The 18,558-nt window shown below is 41.7% G+C and overlaps 1 protein-coding gene across 2 annotated transcripts in view; it reads right to left on the bottom strand.

Annotated features, from left to right (window-relative positions):
- Window positions 1-890: 890 nt before the first annotated feature.
- LOC137286793 (beta-1,4-N-acetylgalactosaminyltransferase bre-4-like) overlaps window positions 891-18,558 on the bottom strand; it is a 95,336-nt gene continuing 77,668 nt past the window's right edge. The window contains exons 4-6 of one of the 2 annotated variants that reach the window (XM_067818791.1): window positions 13,697-13,819; window positions 11,888-11,989; window positions 891-6,569 (exon numbers count right to left, since the gene is read on the bottom strand). In XM_067818791.1, coding sequence (XP_067674892.1) covers window positions 6,440-6,569; window positions 11,888-11,989; window positions 13,697-13,819 — 355 coding nt within the window. In that variant the 3' untranslated portion in view covers window positions 891-6,439. The remainder of the gene's footprint in view (window positions 6,570-11,887; window positions 11,990-13,696; window positions 13,820-18,558) is intronic. The other variant, XM_067818792.1, reaches the window with a different exon arrangement.

The raw sequence follows: 18,558 nt of genomic DNA, 5'->3' as shown, positions 1-18,558 counted from the left end.
AGTGTGTATGTATGGTTGAGCTATGCGCGCGCAGGTGTGTGTGTGCGTGTGTGTATGTGTGTGGTGTTGACCTGTCTACGTTTCTTGAGTTAAGAAATGTGTGTGTGCATATCTTGTGCATCGGCTTCATATGTGTGCGTTAGTGGGGTTTAGATATATGTGTGTGAAGGTTGAAGTGTGTGGTTGTGTAGCTTTGAGATGTGAGAGATGGCAATGCCATGAATGAAAGCATCGTATGCATTACCTGTACGCCCTGTACGTGTGTGTGTGTGTGTGTGTGTGCGTACGTGCGTGTGCGCGCTAGCACAGTTTGGTTGTGTGAATGGGATTGCGTGTTACGTTACAGCGTGGGTGAAGTATGTGATGTGCGTTACATCTGTTGTGATGATCTTAAATGAAGAAGAAAGTGTGAGTATTGATTCACATAACAATAAAATGAGGCGTTAACATAAATTGACGAAGCAAAATGGATTAAATAGGCGGAATGTGGACGCGCCGCAATAAAACAGGTAAGCTTTGATTGAATTTACCTTGACAGTATTGCATTCGAAATTACACAAAATTGTTTTATTTTCTTAGTAAGACTGATTTATAACATGAAGAAACCCGAAAACTAATATTCGTATTTTTATAGTATTGATTTAGGAGTGAATGAAGTTACTGTACTTCTTAATTTTATGGGAAATAGAGTTATGCCCCTTTGACCAGATTCTTGATTCCCATCAGGTTCACATTATGAAAGTGGATTCGAGCTGTCACAGATTCACACGTTCACATGTAGATGTACGACATCCTTCACTCTGTAGCTCTGTGCGACGATCTGTTCATCACAACACAACCCTGTATCCGCGGGAGGCGACAGGAGAGGACAAAATGTAGACAAGCAACACTAAAGTGCGTGAATGATTTATTGCAGTATGACATGGAGGAGTTCCAGGTTCCGATGGGGCAGAGTATTCCTGTATACAATAATACCTACGAAAGACAACGTGTTCCATTGTTGCATAGTTCTGTATCACGACACTGTCTCGTGTCCATCACAAGCCTCTCACCATGCTAGATGTCTGATGCCCAGCGCACACTTTGTGGCCGTATAGTATTCCATTTAAAAGGAGTGTTCCCGTTTCTTGAACGTTCCTGTGTTCGTCTACATTACCTAACATTTATATGTTATATATTTATATATTCAGTTTTATCTTAAATAGCGAGAAGTGTATTAGACTATATGCATACTTGAATGGACACAATATAAATCTGAGTGCTTACGATAGTTTTCTGAAAACATGTCAAATTTACGTGTGTAGAAACCTTCCAAAATACACACAATCGCATCGCTAACATGTAGTGTGATGAGAGGTTGCTAGGCGCAACATAAATTTAGAAGCATTCATATTTCCCTTTTATGATGTACTGGTGTGCAATTCTCCATTGCGGAGGCATATGCATGGAACCTCAGTGAACATTTCCGACAAAAGAAACAATTCGTGAACAGCAAGTAGACGCATGTCAAGTGTTATTTTTTATCAGCATAACGCCATATTTGATGGTGTTGCACTTACTCAATTAAAAACAAACACCCAACAATCAACACCCCCCCCCCCCCCAAAAAAAAAAAAAATGAAAAAAAAAGTCGCAACACGCCATTCTTTCATCTTAAACTTATTGTGGCAGAATAACTATAATAATACAGCAGAGCAGTTCAGTGTATCCCAAACGTGTTTATGATTCTGAATTGTTATAAGGGGATTTTTGACTAGCGACATTATCACACCTATAGCTGTCATGTTTGTCAGATAACGACTTGCTGGTCACGGACTGCCAATGAATAACATAAAATTTGAGTGTCATCACTGAAGTGAAGTGCCCAACGTAGCTCACGACATGGAATGAGGTGACACATTGTAGCAGTTATCAGTATTTTGTACTCCTTCATAGTCTTTCGTTGCTGTTTAACTGTTCAGTAGCGAGGTAATGTGTTTATGTTACTGTTTTCACGATTAATATCGGATTTTCTGCACAATGAGAAAGTTTTTCGGAAGGCCTGCGCACACACGTTCACAGGTGACTGCTCATGGACCACGTGTACAGTGAGTCACCCCATAGCAATGTCGGGCTGACTGGGGCCCAGTGACGATGTCCTCTAGAACGAGCACCTGTAAAACACTAATATCCTCATAACATAACTTACGGAAGCCCTTCAGAGTCATTTCTTCTTTTCTTGCAATACTAAGGTCGAATTTCAAGATAAAGATCTTGAAATTACCAGATAATGTAGAGACGGCTCTAAATGGCTTCCGTACCGTTTCACACAAAAATTACAACTTGAATAGATACTTCCTGACAGAGACGTACAACAGTCTGACTAGATGATGAGATCTGGTAAATGTCTGAAGAACATACATACTGATTTGGTTACCCATATGGCAGTAAGAGTCAACCATCCTAATATTCCTGTTTCTCAGATTATGCAGGATTATCATCCAATGTAATGGCATGTGCAGTACATATTGCAGACATACACACCGTTGTCAGTCAACACGTCTGTATCTCTATATCAAAATGTCATAATATCAGTCTAATATCATTCAGATCTTTTGCCCCAATAAGATGTATGTGTGAAGATCTTACACCGAGCTAAACTTTCAAAATTACATCGAGGATAATGAAATATTGAATGGCCTAAGCATTCACCAAGCATTTCTTATTTTTTAAGAAAAAGAACTTATGCGGTTAATAACACTTCCCTTGTGCATAACAGCGACTGGTCCATCGAATAACCGTTTCCGTACATCCAAAGGGAGTATTACCGAATAAATTGTTATTTTCATTTGCTGAAATTCTCGAATCTGTGTGGTAGAGAAATGAAACTGAGGATTATCAGATCATCAAGGATGGTGGTATCGTGCAGGAGTACACGATCCGATTGTAACGTCATCGTGACAAACTAATCAACAAAAATGCAATAACAACTATTACGAGTCTGATGAACGTTTCGATTACATTAGCTAGCGGATCTGCTGGAGTATGTTAACATTTTACTCTCGTTTACACGAAACTCTCTCGGGGATTAGAAACCGGATTTTTGTTAAATCATGCTTGTGTGTTCTAATTCCATCAAAGGAATATCAAGCAGCGTTTTCAAACGATCACAGGGAATATTCTGATGCGTTAAATGATTGCTGTATCACATCAGATGTGTTAACTTTCACACAGGCCCATCAAAAACTATCGGCCATTAATGAAATATGATCACATCACACTAACACTTAACAGACTGTGACCAAATACAATCGACACGGCCTCTATTTTCACGTTAGAAAACAATAAAAGATAACACCTCATTTTTGAGGTGCTTTGGGCTTTGCTCTTACACTGATTGATACAAGATACCACTAATGTCATAATTAAAGTACGGACGTGGAAGGCTAGTTGTCCAACAAACTCCGTTTCGGACTAGGCAGTTGCGTCTCTGAGCACGCCCCGAACCCATGACCGTGGGTCTGGTCACGATTTTCCCTGATAATGTCTCTAGGTCTGACAGCACCTTACCCGTGCTTGTGGGTGACGTCATCTAATATCTCCATCACTTCGGGCTTCCCTCCTCGTCAAACAGACACGCCGTGATATAACTGGAATACTGTTAAAAACGACGTCACACCAAATCACTCGCCAATATTAGAGTACTCTTCCCCACGCCAGGTAAATAAGTTTCAACTGACCCAGTGAGTCGTGTTGATGTCAAATATTGCCAATAGCAAATTTAACATACTGCCACATCCACAGATTCCTGCTACATGGCATTGGCACAAGCATAAATGTCAATCAAATCTGAAATAAGATAGTGTTAATAGCGCATGTACATGTACATGTGTCATCGGTAAGGCACATAACATACATCTTCCGTGCCCTCCCTCGTTCACAGGTATGTTGTATATATAACAATCAACAGTACAAAGGTAACACGCCAGTACAACACCTGGTATATACAACCGTGACACGTGACTCTTGTAGTGTAGAACGTGGATGACTTATAGCATAAAATGACAGATCATACCGTATGGCGATATGTGATATGTACACTTATCACACACATTCCCACCAAACACAAATCCTTTAATAATAAAAAAAATAAGATCACACAAAAGAATAGGATTATTTGTCAAAACAAATCGGTGATGAATTACATGGATGTAGAAATGGTAAAAGTTTCTGTTTTATAGAAAAGCGAAAATATTTTCATGATTTCGTGTTAAAAAGCATTTTGCTTTATTATACCTTAATTACCTTGCAAACTGAATATTGTTGAACGGAAGAATGGTGCTAAACAGTTCTTGTCAGGTTAGTGGGTGTTGGGAAATTTATGCAGATATCGCATATTTGTCACATTAAGCATTAATTAGTTAAAATATGAATTATTCTTAATAATTTCTTTAAAATCATATTCAGAATCCATAACAGTGAAACTGCTAGGGGTCCCGGTAAACCTGGCCATCAGTCAATATGTTCTTTAACCTTGTGATGATTACTATAGGATCTATAGCAAGACGTTTCACGACAATCGCGTGCACGTGTACATGACTTGAAATGAGCATCAGTGTACATTGCACTCACTCCATATTACCTACGATATATTACTCGTTTGACACCTGGTTCGGATCGATTAAGATTGGCCTAAAAAGACTCAGTAATTGCAGCGAACAGATGTTTTGAACAGCAAGACCTTTTGGACAAAATTATCTAACAGGCGATGAAGTTATTTCACATTACAGCGTGTGTATTTACTGAATACAATGGTATTCTATCTATATCAGTGTATTTGATTTAGCAAGTGTACAAATCAGCAATATTTGCCCACTGATTACAAGACAGGGGAAAATACCCTGTCAATACGAAGATGTATAGCAATATTGATCAATTGTTTGCAACATGTAGTGAAGAATACGTAACAATAATATACATTCTCTTGTTAAAGAGCTTGCTGACTAGACATTTGATTACATTTTCATAATCGAATTTCATGTTAAATATTTGTACCCGACGATTGTATCCAGATATTTTGGTTAACAATATAACGCTCATGGAAGCAGGCTTGACTATGCATTCTCCAATTTGGCACATTGATACATTGACGTCACACCCAAACCACACATTCGCATAAATAAAAGTTGGAAACAAAACTGTAAATAAGTATCAAAGTGTGTTATGCTGGTAAACGAATATAAACCTCAAGTGATGCTTCTCTTCCTGAAACCGACTCCTGTTGAGTTCACATCTGTCAATCTTGTGTAAAGTAGGCGATATACTTGACGATAGCAGTTCCACCAGCTGCGTCTGTTTGTCTTTACCAACGACACCGTATGCCGCTGACAGACTGAAACACGCACCTGCCAATCACTCAGGTGTGAAGAGGTCGTAAGGGTTGTCAGTTGCAGTGTTCCTGTCATAGATTTCACGTACTGGAGGTTGTGAAAAGTACATGACGTTAGAAGTCCGTCAGAAAGGAAGTAACAGACAAGGTCGGTTTCACGTCACAGAAAGAGAAACCAAACAAAACACGTCACAAACATTCTGATCAAGGACCATTGAACCCACCCACGTTTCCAGCGTGTTTTGGAACACACAACCTTGATTATGCTGTTTCCGAACGTTAATTGTTCGGATCTCCAATACGTTTCCACCATCCCCCACTCAGTGATGGGATCTCATCTCGGAAATCACACTTCCTAAATACTGTTTTGATCAGCCCGCATTGTTGCCTATATCGACAAGAAATACACCTGAGTACAGTACACCATGATGACAGTACACACACGTCCCGGAAAGCATCACAGCGAGCATGACGTCACACCTGGCACAAACACGCATATGCTTGCAATTGCAGTCGCAGTTGCACCAGAATTATGATAAGTATGCACCACCGATATAAAGAGTGTTTTGGTTCATTGCATTGGATCAGCTGTTTGAATAAATTAATGCATGAGATGTTTGGCATGATCACAAAGAGAGGGCAGTGACATCACTCTGACACTCATTGTGACGTACGTGACATCGAATAACTCATTCCACTGCCAGTTTGTCCTTCATATGGGTACATTTGCTCACGAATGTGTTACTTCATCCTCTTTCATCTCTCTATCTCGGGACAAAGTTCAGCTGTATCTGATTATGTCAGGATTTCATCTCTCATTCAGACAAAAATACTGCAAAGGCCTTATTAAATACATTTCACCTGTCGTCACACATTTCACAATTCTTTTAAGGCCTTGACCTTGACTTCCGATCATATACGTTCCTGATTTTTATTCCCTGGATCATTCATATCCCTTGTGTCCTTACAGAGTCACCGTGACTACAAGGACAGCAATCTTCACCTTGACCTTGACCTGAGAGGTCGCACGTGACGGAAGGCCTCATGAATTACCTACATCACGAAACATCGTCAAGGCTTTCCAACATCCACCATTATGTGTGTAAACAGTCTTTCGTCGTGAACAAACATCAATGTGTAGCTCACGCTGTTTAGACCGTCCATCTTGTAGCGTTTCACTGCCGTGTGGAGAAGTTTCGACCTGAAACAGACAGAATTCCGCACTGATAATAAATCATTGCACGTTGACATAACGCTGAGATGTACATTACACAGATGTTGCCATGCATTTGTCACTGTGTAAACTGGACACAATACCGAAGAATACCGGTAATCATTTCTGTAAACAAATACATTAACATCCCTCTACCAGACTGGCGTCCTTACAGACTGTACTGTCCGCTTAATTAGACTTGTCCCTTTTTAAAGGATAGAGTTACTGTGCGTGTAATAAACGCTACAATCAAGGTTACACCACGTCACCTTGGACATGTTTGAATCCAAGAAGACCAGTATGGTGCTGAGAAACCTGGGTTAAATATCAGGTTGATTCTGTGTTCCACCCCACGATGACAGTCAAAGGGGTCAGGGCAGCGCACACGTATAGGGTGTGAAAGGATAATTGAATATTGCATAAATATTTCCTTTCAACTGTGTAATCAATCCTATTTACTTTTATAACTTGTCAACGCTCTTATATAATTGATCCTGAACACAATTCCAGCTTGACCCTGGAAGGGTAAACACACATTATCAGGAAATAACAGAATACCAGCGCCAGAGCATACCAGACTAATAGCGTCAGAGAACACCAGTCATAGTTATATACTAAAGCTTACGGTGACAACTGATCCTTGCTCAAGAAAGGGACATAACAACGAAGTGACATAGAGAAGAGAGGTCCATTTATCGTCCGGGGATATACTATCCTCAATACGTTCCATATACACAAGAGTTTGTCAGCGTTAATTCAGAACTAGCCACCTGTTTGATACACAATTAAATTTTCCAACCTCTAAAAAACATTGAATATATTTTTTCATTGTGTGCATGTGAACAATTTGGCCATTGGCACTCAGCGGTAGCGTCACAATTCTATTCACGAACGCCGCCTAAGACCTTTCAAATCGATCTAACAATCCAATAATCTCGGTTAACTCGGGCGATCATTCTGCCACACAGGTCAGCAATTACATTAATCTCGGTTAACCCATAACGCGTGTCTAGTTTCAAACTCCTCGCACTGTAGACAAGGCGGCACTCGCCCCTCAGGTAAATTGGGTAGGGAAGCTAGATTACGGGCGATTATTCAGTACACATTAGAGTGTAAAGAAAATATAATAACCCAAAGTCAAAACTGAACGCCAGCAGCTCTGAGCGCGATTTCGTGAAGTCAGCGAGCGACTACGGGAACGTGTTGTGCAGCGGTTCCGGTTCGCCAATGCCATAACACAAACTGTCCAGAGCGGTAACTCATGATATGAATGTGCAGCGTCGACTCCCAAAGTTCGAATTGTTTTTCATTCCTTGAAGCGGTACGTGAGTCGATGTCGTAGACGCACCCACTGACTGCGAGGAAATAGGTTTTGTCATCTAAAAGTCACGAATTTGAATGAATCGCTAGCGATTACGTTACTGGGGTATTCGCAGTATAACCTGTCCTCATTGCACGGCACGCACCGTCCTCTTGTTGCTCGTATCGGTAAAACTTTTGTTTGTTTTTCACATTCTGTCTGTAACGGATCTATCGATAGCACTAATATGGATCAGATTTGACATTTTGGGAGGTCTGTTGGGAGGTCTGTTGAGAATGTTGAGAGTGGTAGATAGGTTTAATTTCGCGGTCAAGTTTATTGCTCTTATACTGCGACGTGAAATCATCTCAGCATTTGTGTGTGTGTGTGTGTGTGTGTGTGTGTGTGTGTGTGTGTGTGTGTGTGTGTGTGTGGTTGTGTGTGTTGTGTGTGACAGAGCAGCTGAACTGTTTCAACATGTGAAGTACGAAATACCACCCTGAAGGGCAGTCAGTCTGTTACAGAAAATGACATCACCTTCGTCCGAGTTGCATGACAATTTGCAAATATTCAGTATTTGTTGAGTATTACTGATATTGAGACATTCCTGTTGCATAGCTTAGTAATTCATAATAATCAAGACTAACAAATTAACACTAAAGCTATCGCTGATCGCCCATTGGCACATTCTCAGCATCAGGATTAAGAACAATGTGACACACTCGGATACGGACAGAATCGGAACCGTGGAACCGACAAAACGATCGGTTGAAGCTCCGTGCTTCAATGGTTTGCCTCTGGTGCTGTGCCACCGGGGATACGACTCTACACAGAGCCAATCACCAGCCTCTTCAACAGACGCCAGCCGGTCTCAAGTAACAGAGGAGCCGATCTATAGCCTAAAGGAGATGTTGCTAGTTGTATGGTGTGACCAAGGATCAATAGGTCGTGACCATCACCCCTTTAACCACTGGAAGTGCCAATAAATCCACGTTTTGCACTTGACAAATAACAAAGCTGTAGCCCACATTTGAAAACTGTTTAAACCGTCTACTGTAAACCACGGATCTAATTATGTAAATATGGCGTTTTCCTGCTGACACATACACAGTTGAAGTAATAGGTCCAAGGGTGGATGTCTGTAAAGGAACGGTACCGCAGCACCGCGTTTGCAGTAAAAAGCGGTTAGCAGTGAAAAAATGACTGCCGTGATACCGTGTGGGCAGACTGCGGAGTTACCTAAGCGATTTACACGCTTCTCCGCCTGGATCGATGCGACCTAAAGAGTTGCTTGGATCGCTTAAATCCAATGCTCTTAACGGTTTTATTGCGTTGTGGCTACCAAACATGCTCCTTGGTCGATGCCAGGAGTTGTGGGTGTCACAGTGTATTTTCGCGTGGCCTGTAATATGGCAGCTGTCTTGTGTTTTTGCTGTTCCTGAAATCGGGAACTGATGGGATGGGCAGGAGTCATCACCTTAAGATGACCTTCACAATAAGTACGAACTGTCATGAAACTGTGGGCATCGTGGGTAGAAGAGGAGGTACACGTCGATCAGAATAATGGGAATCCTTGTGCGATTTGAACCGCTGTCGACACAATATCATGATCAGGCGCATCCTGGTGAGTAAAGAAAACAACGCCCCAGATAGATATATCTTGATCCCTGTCTCAGATGAACCTTGCACCAGACACCCAGGCCAGCAGTTGACCAGATAACGCAGGTCAGTACTTCACAAGATGACCAAGACTAACATTGTACAAGATAGCTAAGGTCAACATTGTACAAGACAGCCAAAGGCAACATTGCACAATATAACTAAGGTCAACATTGTACAAGATAGCCAAGGTCAACATTGTACAAGATAACTATGGTCAACATTGTACAAGATAGCCAAGTCAACATTGTACAAGGTAACTATGGTCAACATTGTACAAGATAACTACGGTCAACATTGTACAAAATGGCCAAGGTCAACATTGCGCCAGATACCCTTGGGCAATATTACGCCATGTAATCCAGGCATTCTGTACCAGATAGAGAAGGCCCTGCACCGGCTAACCATGGCTGACATGTCCCAAATTAGGGCTGGAGTATGTCTCCATATGGAACAGTTAATGAACAACTGAAGGTGCGTTCAAGCGGGAGCGCCTTACTGTAAGGTGGAAGTTAGCAGTACGGTGGGGTGGGGATCTGTAAATACGTGAAACTTTAAGCAGTTAATATCATGAGCAAATGTCTACACCGCAAGGCTATGGGGACAAGCCAGTAAAACGTCTCACTTTGGTTTCCCACTGGGTATAGGACGGTATAGTGCGCGTAGTATATTATAGGTAATAATGTTTGCAATATTGTCAAGTTACATGGAATTCAATAAGAATATTCACCTATTCAGATGGAAGCAATGTGATAATTACCGTTCATATCAGCACAACCGTTTCTGGAGATATTTACGGCTGGCCCTGTGTGCGTACGACTGGAGCTGTCGTCTTGATAGCTCAGTCAACGACGTTTACAGTGGATTAACCCACAGCCAACATGAAAACAAACTGACAACTGATTTAATGTTACACAAGCGATAAGCTTCGCAGAAGCCGACACAACAGCACTGTATTCAACAATGTAATAAAGTTGTCAATTCTAATTACTGTTAGGGAACTTGAAATTCTACTTCTAGTAGTCTACTTCTACTTTTAAAAAGAATCAACTCAATGGTTTAATAAACCGCCAACACCAATTCTGAGTGGTTTCCAACAGGACTGAAGGGTTACAAAACATTTGATCACTCAATGCATAGAGGAAATTGGTGTTTCGTGTTCTGGTGATCGACGTATCAGGTCGACTTTCAACGCTTAGAAGGGGCGGGTGTGCAGTTAAGGCTGGATAATGTGCATATACCGTGGCATTATCGGATCATCGTATTGATATATCGATCTCTCAACAACGAGAGAAATATACATGACAAATAATCTGCCACTAAAGTTAAACGCGTCTATTCGTATCGAATGCCGACGATGACATTTATGCCATTAAATCAATGGTGTTATCCGTGGTTGATGTGGTTCACTAATCAACACACACAGACTTAAATACACTAACATTAACGTATTTTAGCGATGGTTTAGTTTATCTGAAGTGAATATAATATCCATTACATTAGTTCCGGCGGCATCACAATGCTAATATATGCGAATAGTTATCATGGTCCAGACCACGGTGATCCACCATCAGTTGTTGGCGATCCATAGCCCGTCTTTTTTTATTATATTGTTTTTTATTATATTGTCTTTTATTGTATTGTCTTTCATTGAATTTTCATGCTTGTTTTATGTCTGTGATAGTTTAGTTATTTTTACTGTCCTTCTCAGAGAGATTCTTATAATTTAATATGATTTATCATGAAATTATAACTCGTTTTTTGTCACTATATTGCTGACATGACTATAAATACTATCTCCCACCCTCACTTATATATTAAAAAAACAACGTCTCAGAATAACTCGATCACCCACCGTGATAGATTCCATTGGATATAAGAGGCAGTTAAAGTTGAAAATAGTACGACTGATTACCAAATCCGGAAGTGGCACCGAACGCACACAAACAGGTCAAATGTGAGACAACAGTGAAGTTGTAGCGCCACAAAGGTAGTCTGTTTCTTAGTCCCTATATCACAATTGTTTCCCCTACAGCCAAAACCTCCCTGCAGTCCTTATGCTCTAAATGAAGCAAGACTAGATTCCATCAGCCAAGTCTGGTCTATCAGGCACTCCTTTTCAAATTAAATGCGTTTATCTGTTACAATTATTTTTTTTCTCTATTCAGAGACCAAGCGCTAGACTAGCACAGAGGCTAATAAGTCCACTGATGGACAGCATTACTAACAAAAGCGAATGAATCACTGCGAAGCACTGATACTAGCAGATACCCCATCAAATCTGTTTCTGTGTGTAAGGAGTTTAATGTCAAAGTCATACAATCCTGTGGAGAAAGAAGTTGATTACCTCGTGTGCCATGACGTCGGTCGCCGCTTCTGATGTTTTATCATCTTATATCGAGCTATCGTGGAAGGCGGTCTGGTGATTTTAAAACCAACGTGTAAAATTCTGAAAATGGAAAAAAAACATGAAATGAAATGTCTTGTCACGTAGATGACACACTGAACAGTATAGTGTAGGTGTGGCGCTCAGAATTGTTGATTATTTTAGGCTTTGAGACATTGGAATGACAGCACTGAATTGTCAATGCACAAAACGTCAAAACACCAATTGATGTACGATCGTTCCATGCAACATTCAGGTAGCAGAATGACAGTTAAATAATAGTGCAAAATAATCAAATTCGGAGACGTCCACATCTTATCGAACACAAGGACACACAAGGACAATGATCACAGGTCAGAATATTTTATAAGCCGACAGAGCATCTACACACCTGTGTACATGAGCATTTAAGCACATGGTCACATTGCCAATGTACTCATGATATTGTGTGCTTGATGTTAAAGCCACATTCAGCAAGATTCATACATTATTACAGCGGCCCATGAACGGCCGAGACTGAAACACTCAAGCCAAAGATTAATATTAAGAGCAACGACACAAGGCAGTATTATCAACCAAATCACCTGATCGTCCGACCCTCTGGTATCAGCTCAGGATGGACCAACACTCCCCGCAGGAATGTGGATATGAGGATGTTATCAAGGGGACGTGGTTGTAATGAAGGACGGGATTACCTGGCATCCGCATCCTGTCTATCTCCAGGTCTCACCTTTCGATAAACCTATACCAGCCTTGGGGTTCATTCCCATGGTGATCATGATCTCGGATTACACGTGATTATTTTCACTGACATTTTACTAACAAATAAAATCGTCGCGATAAGGAGGAAGAAAATGAGAAAGGGATGACTTCATACCGGTAGTTGTGATGGAAATGAAGATATCCTCTCTAACAATTTTTTAGGACTATCTTTGAGTGTCCCTTCAGTTCTCCAATGTCGAATTTCTCGTAAGCGTTATCGTTATCAATGGGACTATCGTTAGCAATACAATATCGTCAACTCAACACTGAGGCTGGTACAGATTTGTCCCTTCCATCCCGTAGTGATGCTATGCAAACTGACGAATGAAAAGCAAGAGCGAGAACCACAGGTAAGTGTTAGTGCAGGTTTGCCGGAATGCCAGCCTCGGAGATATTGAGGATGTAACATACACAGTGCGTCCTCTGCTGACAGCAGTTCCATAGAACGATAGATAGTAGCATTAAGTTCGTCTGTCTTACAGTCCCTGAAATACATCATTTTCTCTACAGTCCATCCCTCCCTGCAATGCTAAACCTCTAAATGAATCAAGTCTAGATCGCCTCAGGTTAATGTATTTCCCATCTGACATTTCAGTTTAAATGGGTTAATTTATTACTAGTACTAAATCAGCGTATGTATGTGAGTCTGTGTGACTAGCGCCTTGTGGGGTGAGATTAGGCAGAAGCGTCAACAGAAGAGCTAGTCTGTTATCTGTTATATAGGCCTATGTCAAAGGGTGCATGATAAGAAAATCGCAGGGAAACAAATGCGCGATGCACAGAAACCCTGGACACATGGGTGTAACGTTTAAAGCCCATTACGTATGCCGCCCCCCACCCCACGCCACCCACAAGCACAACACCCACCTACCCGCCCACCGACATACGAACCCCGTGGTATTGCTGGAACATTGCTAAAAGCGGCGTAAACCTATACTCACTCACTCAACATCATAATACGCATGACAACCACGCTACCACTACAAAAATTCTCTAAGTCTCACTTACCTGTACGCCATATCGTCGTCCTCGGCTCCCCAGCCCCAGTACATGTTGGAGTAGCCATTCAGCTCTTGATAATGTTCTACACGGAGATTGAGTACACCTCCCACTAATATATCATACTTTAACCTGGAAGAAGAAAACAAGTCAAGTGCATTTCAGAAACATATTAAACAATATCGAACATGTACAATATGTCAAAGCTGTCGTGACTGGTGTCACAACTGAAATAACTGCTTTCATAATGAGTGTCAATGATGTCAACATGACAACGAATGGCATGGATTTAAAACTTCTTTGATTTTTACAACACGATGTTTCTGGACTACTTCTTGTCAATCCATCGGGTGAATGTAGCCCAATCAATCGGGTGAATGTAGCCCAATCCATCGGGTGAATGTAGCCCAATCCATCGGGTGAATGTAGCCCAATCCATCGGGTGAATGTAGCCCAATCCATCGGGTGAATGTAGCCCAGAAACGTTGTGTTGTAATATTAAGAAAGTTGTAGATCCGTACCATTCGTTGTCATGGTACCTTCCAACTTCTATGTCAGTCAAGCATTTTCATTGATGTTGTTACGAAGGCTATCACGAATAGGGCCAATACAGCTGATAAAACGTTTAGAACTGGTACGGTGTTACTGGTTTTGTGGTCACTGCGGCCACGATTAGAGCCAGCTTTGCTAATACAGCTCCACTATTGGTAATACAGGTACTACGAATACAGCCAGCATTGCCAGTGTCGCCATTGTTGTTGCAACAACAACTTTTGTTAGTATCGCTGCTACTGCTACAAACATTAGCATCACATTTTACGCTACATTTACCACGAACAGCAACAACTTCCAGACACTTTTGTTCTCACTGTTGCACAGAATCCAGTGCTAGTGACACTATTGTTGTTGCAGTCATAGACTAAATCATTTCAATACGTTTCCTTAAAATTTCATTTATTCAAACGATCTATTTGTTTCAATATCAGTCCAAAGTGCAACGAAATTTTATCCCCTTTGTCTATGTAATGTATTCAGCAAACAGTCGGTGTATCCCCTCTTATCATAAACCCCGTTCCTCACAGGACCCTTAATTCTCAAACGCTATCAATACATGTCAGTTAACACCTCCCTACGTCGGCAAATCTTACGTATGTACATGTGCATGGGACCTTGCACAATGTGGCGTAATGGCTCTGTGTATAAAAACCTGACTAATATGGTCAGTCGGGGAGACCAACCAGCAAGACCAACCAAGGAGACCAGATCATCGACAGAAGTGGACGGACTGTGCGACTAGTCGGAGTGTCGGCCAAGGCCTTCGCCCCACCTACGACTACGTTGACGATGAAGAATGGCCATCGGACTTCTGAATGTGTGTAAGTGACAGAGCGGCTCTCCACATCGGGATCATTGGCACTCAGTCCCGATGTGTGTTCTGTCACCTGTTTACCACTGTGCATACCATTTCGACCATCATTCAACCAAACAATAACAAAACATGGCTGCTGCTGTCTTCATCTCTGCCACTAACTTTTGTCTTCCCTGTCTCTCCACCATCCTAAACTACCACCAGAGACGGCCGCTCTTGGACACTACAGTCACCACGAGTAGTGTCAATATTGTTGCTAGCTACCACGAAAAATGTTAATAGTATTGCTACAGCTACCGCGACGTTTTACTTGAGGCTGTCTCATCACAGATGGTGCGCCCTGTAGAGCGCGTTCACCCAATTGGCGAACTCGGCGAAACACTTACGACTCCTTGCAAGTCTTCAAACAATCCTCATACGTTATCTATAACACTGTCCAACAAATGATATGATTGACAGTAAACGTACGATCATCTGGGTGACATAGTCTTGATTGGTCAGCATGTGCAAGAGGACAGAGCAGCAGATGAAATGTCACCCGTTAAAATTCGGAGCAGACGACGATTTACACAGAACAGTGCGGTCAGTAAGACAACATAAACTGGAACCCCTATGATCGATTTCTTGTATCAAACAGCTAACCTGAGTTTTTGTGCCTTTGTGGCATTAATTTCCCCTCCACGCTGCAGCTGAGCGAATCTTCAAGACACGCTAATGACGTCGGACTCGTCCGGAAATTATGTGTGAGGCAGGCAAGGCTAGGTATCAAGATTGTCCGCTTAGACAGTTAATGACAAGCTTTAATGTCCTTACCTCACGCACAGACACCACGGTGAAGTAACACTACAATTACATCAAGTCAAGATCATCCGTTTTCTTCACCACAGCCGCCATCATACAGACGCCCTTCACCTTGGTTCAAATGTACTCCTGAATGGTACACAGATACTAGCGGAAAGTCTAGATTTCCACATTATCTTGCTGGACATGAAAATCAAAGCATGACTTATGTGCCATTGACAGTGGAGAAGGTGTTCGAGATATCGATTTCATACATCCGACAATCATAATGTGATCAACGTCAGAGTATTGCCTTCGGAGAAGATAGCTTGACCTTAGTCTGGGTACTTAATTCTCTAATTATCTGTGACCATAATTGACCATATAAAACCATAATCATACAGCCAGTGGCCTTAGTGCTATGCAGTCGACGAACGTTCTTTTCAGAAGGCACTGACCCGAGCTCCTTGGCGATGAGAACCATTCTATTGGGTTATCGATCTCAGCTTATCTCGGAAACTGTAGATCGTGTTTTTCGCCGGAGAGTGACACTACTATTCATATTCCTTCCGTTCACACATCCCATGGTTGTGTGTTTAGAGAGGCGGAGGTGGGAGCCTTGTGGTTAAAGCGTTCGCACGTCACGCCCACGATTCCCCAGATGGGTACAATGTGTGAATCCCGTTTCTGGTGTCACCCGCCACGATACTGCTGGAATATTGCTAAAAGCGTCGTAAAACTATACTCAGTTGTGTGTTTAGAATGTGGAACACGCCATGTGTTGGGTGTTTCGTGTTGAAGTAGCTGTGCCAGGCCATTGTCTCAATAAGCCTGACATATGCCACGAGTGTTTGCTCCAGGTAATAGATTAATGTGTACATGGAATTGATATTCGGGGAATCCTAATTCGCATCTTGGAAATGATTCCCTTGGAGTCGGAGAAATACATGGATCAGTTTTCCCGAACTTGTGTTTGTCTACAGCGGGGCGCAGTTTCACTTCAACTATCATAAACAACGGAAGTAGAACCCATATAGTCATCATGAACAGCGTACCAGTTTCCCTACAATCATCATGAGCAGCGTACCAGTTTCCCTACAATCATCATGAACAGCGTACCAGTTTCCCTACAATCATCATGAGCAGCGTACCAGTTTCCCTACAATCATCATGAGCAGCGTACCAGTTTCCCTACAATCATCATGAACAGCGTACCAGTTTCCCTACAATCATCATGAGCAGCGTACCAGTTTCCCTACAATCATCATGAACAGCGTACCAGTTTCCCTACCATCATCATGAGCAGCGTACCAGTTTCCCTACAATCATCATGAGCAGCGTACCAGTTTTCCTACAATCATCATGAACAGCGTACCAGTTTCCCTACAATCATCATGAGCAGCGTACCAGTTTCCCTACAATCATCATGAGCAGCGCACCAGTTTCCCTACAATCATCATGAGCAGCGTACCAGTTTCCCTACAATCATCATGAACAGCGTACCAGTTTCCCTACAATCATCACGGGCAGCGTACCAGTTTCCCTACAATCATCATGAACAGCGTACCAGTTTCCCTACAATCATCATGAGCAGCGTACCAGTTTCCCTACAATCATCATGAGCAGCGTACCAGTTTCCCTACAATCATCATGAACATTAGAAACAGCTCCCCCAGAATCATCCCCGAACAGTGCAGCAGTTCCCTACAATCATCATGATCAGGTGAAGCAGTTCACCACAATCATCGTAAACAAATGAAGCAGTTTCCCTAATATCATCATGAACAAGTGAATCAGTTTCCCTACATTCATCATGAGCAAGTGATGGCAGTTTCCCTTCAATCATCATGAACAAGCGAAGCAGTTTCCCTACAATCATCATGAACACGTGAAGAATGTATTACACAGAGACCAGCACTGCATATGTCTCCAACAGCAAATTACTAACAGGAAAACTGTTTTCCGACGCAAAGAGACGCAATTGACCCTTAAAACCAACATAATGCATTGTCACCATTCCGTATCGCCAACAGGTTGAAAGTTACGGTGTTACGGCTCCAATACGACGGAACTGCCCCTCTAACATTTGTCAGCTGTGACACTGTGTTCCTAATTTACATTCGACAATGTCACTAACATTTCACAAGAACATCTCATTGTCACCATTAATTGCATTATTGCATGAGTGTTTGTAACAATCTGGTGCTGCGATAATTTCAAATGACGTTCAAATCTGTGTGTGTTATGGTGGTAACGTCATACCACATGTTGCGAGACTCCTATTTCCTTGTTAACGAAACTAGAACTAGAACACATATAGAACACATATCCTTATGTTAATATTTGTACTCAGGTACCTTACATTTGATATTTGTTTTCTGTCATCTATTTACTAACAGTGTCGAATGAAACCAAGTGTTGACACGCCAGGATCTTTTGGTGAGTGTGCAACCAGCAACATGATTGTATACAATGCTCAATGTCATCTTCAATCAACATTGCCATTCAGGCAAATGAAACAAAAACTATTTTTAGGATTACAATATCTCAGAAAGATACAAACCTTTGTCGTTTGAAGGTGCAGTCTCATTGCGGACTTGAAACAACAAGAGTTAAGCACCTGATAATCAGCATGAGATGTTAATGACCTAACCCACCCAGCCACCGATTGTATGTAAATTTAATGTTACCAATAGTATTAAATCTATCCCTTTCTATTTGG

This window comes from Haliotis asinina, chromosome 6, assembly GCF_037392515.1.
Source record: "Haliotis asinina isolate JCU_RB_2024 chromosome 6, JCU_Hal_asi_v2, whole genome shotgun sequence".
NCBI lineage: Eukaryota > Metazoa > Mollusca > Gastropoda > Lepetellida > Haliotidae > Haliotis > Haliotis asinina.
The sequence above is the reverse complement of the archived record's forward strand: the minus strand, read 5'-3'. Positions and strand labels throughout refer to the sequence as shown.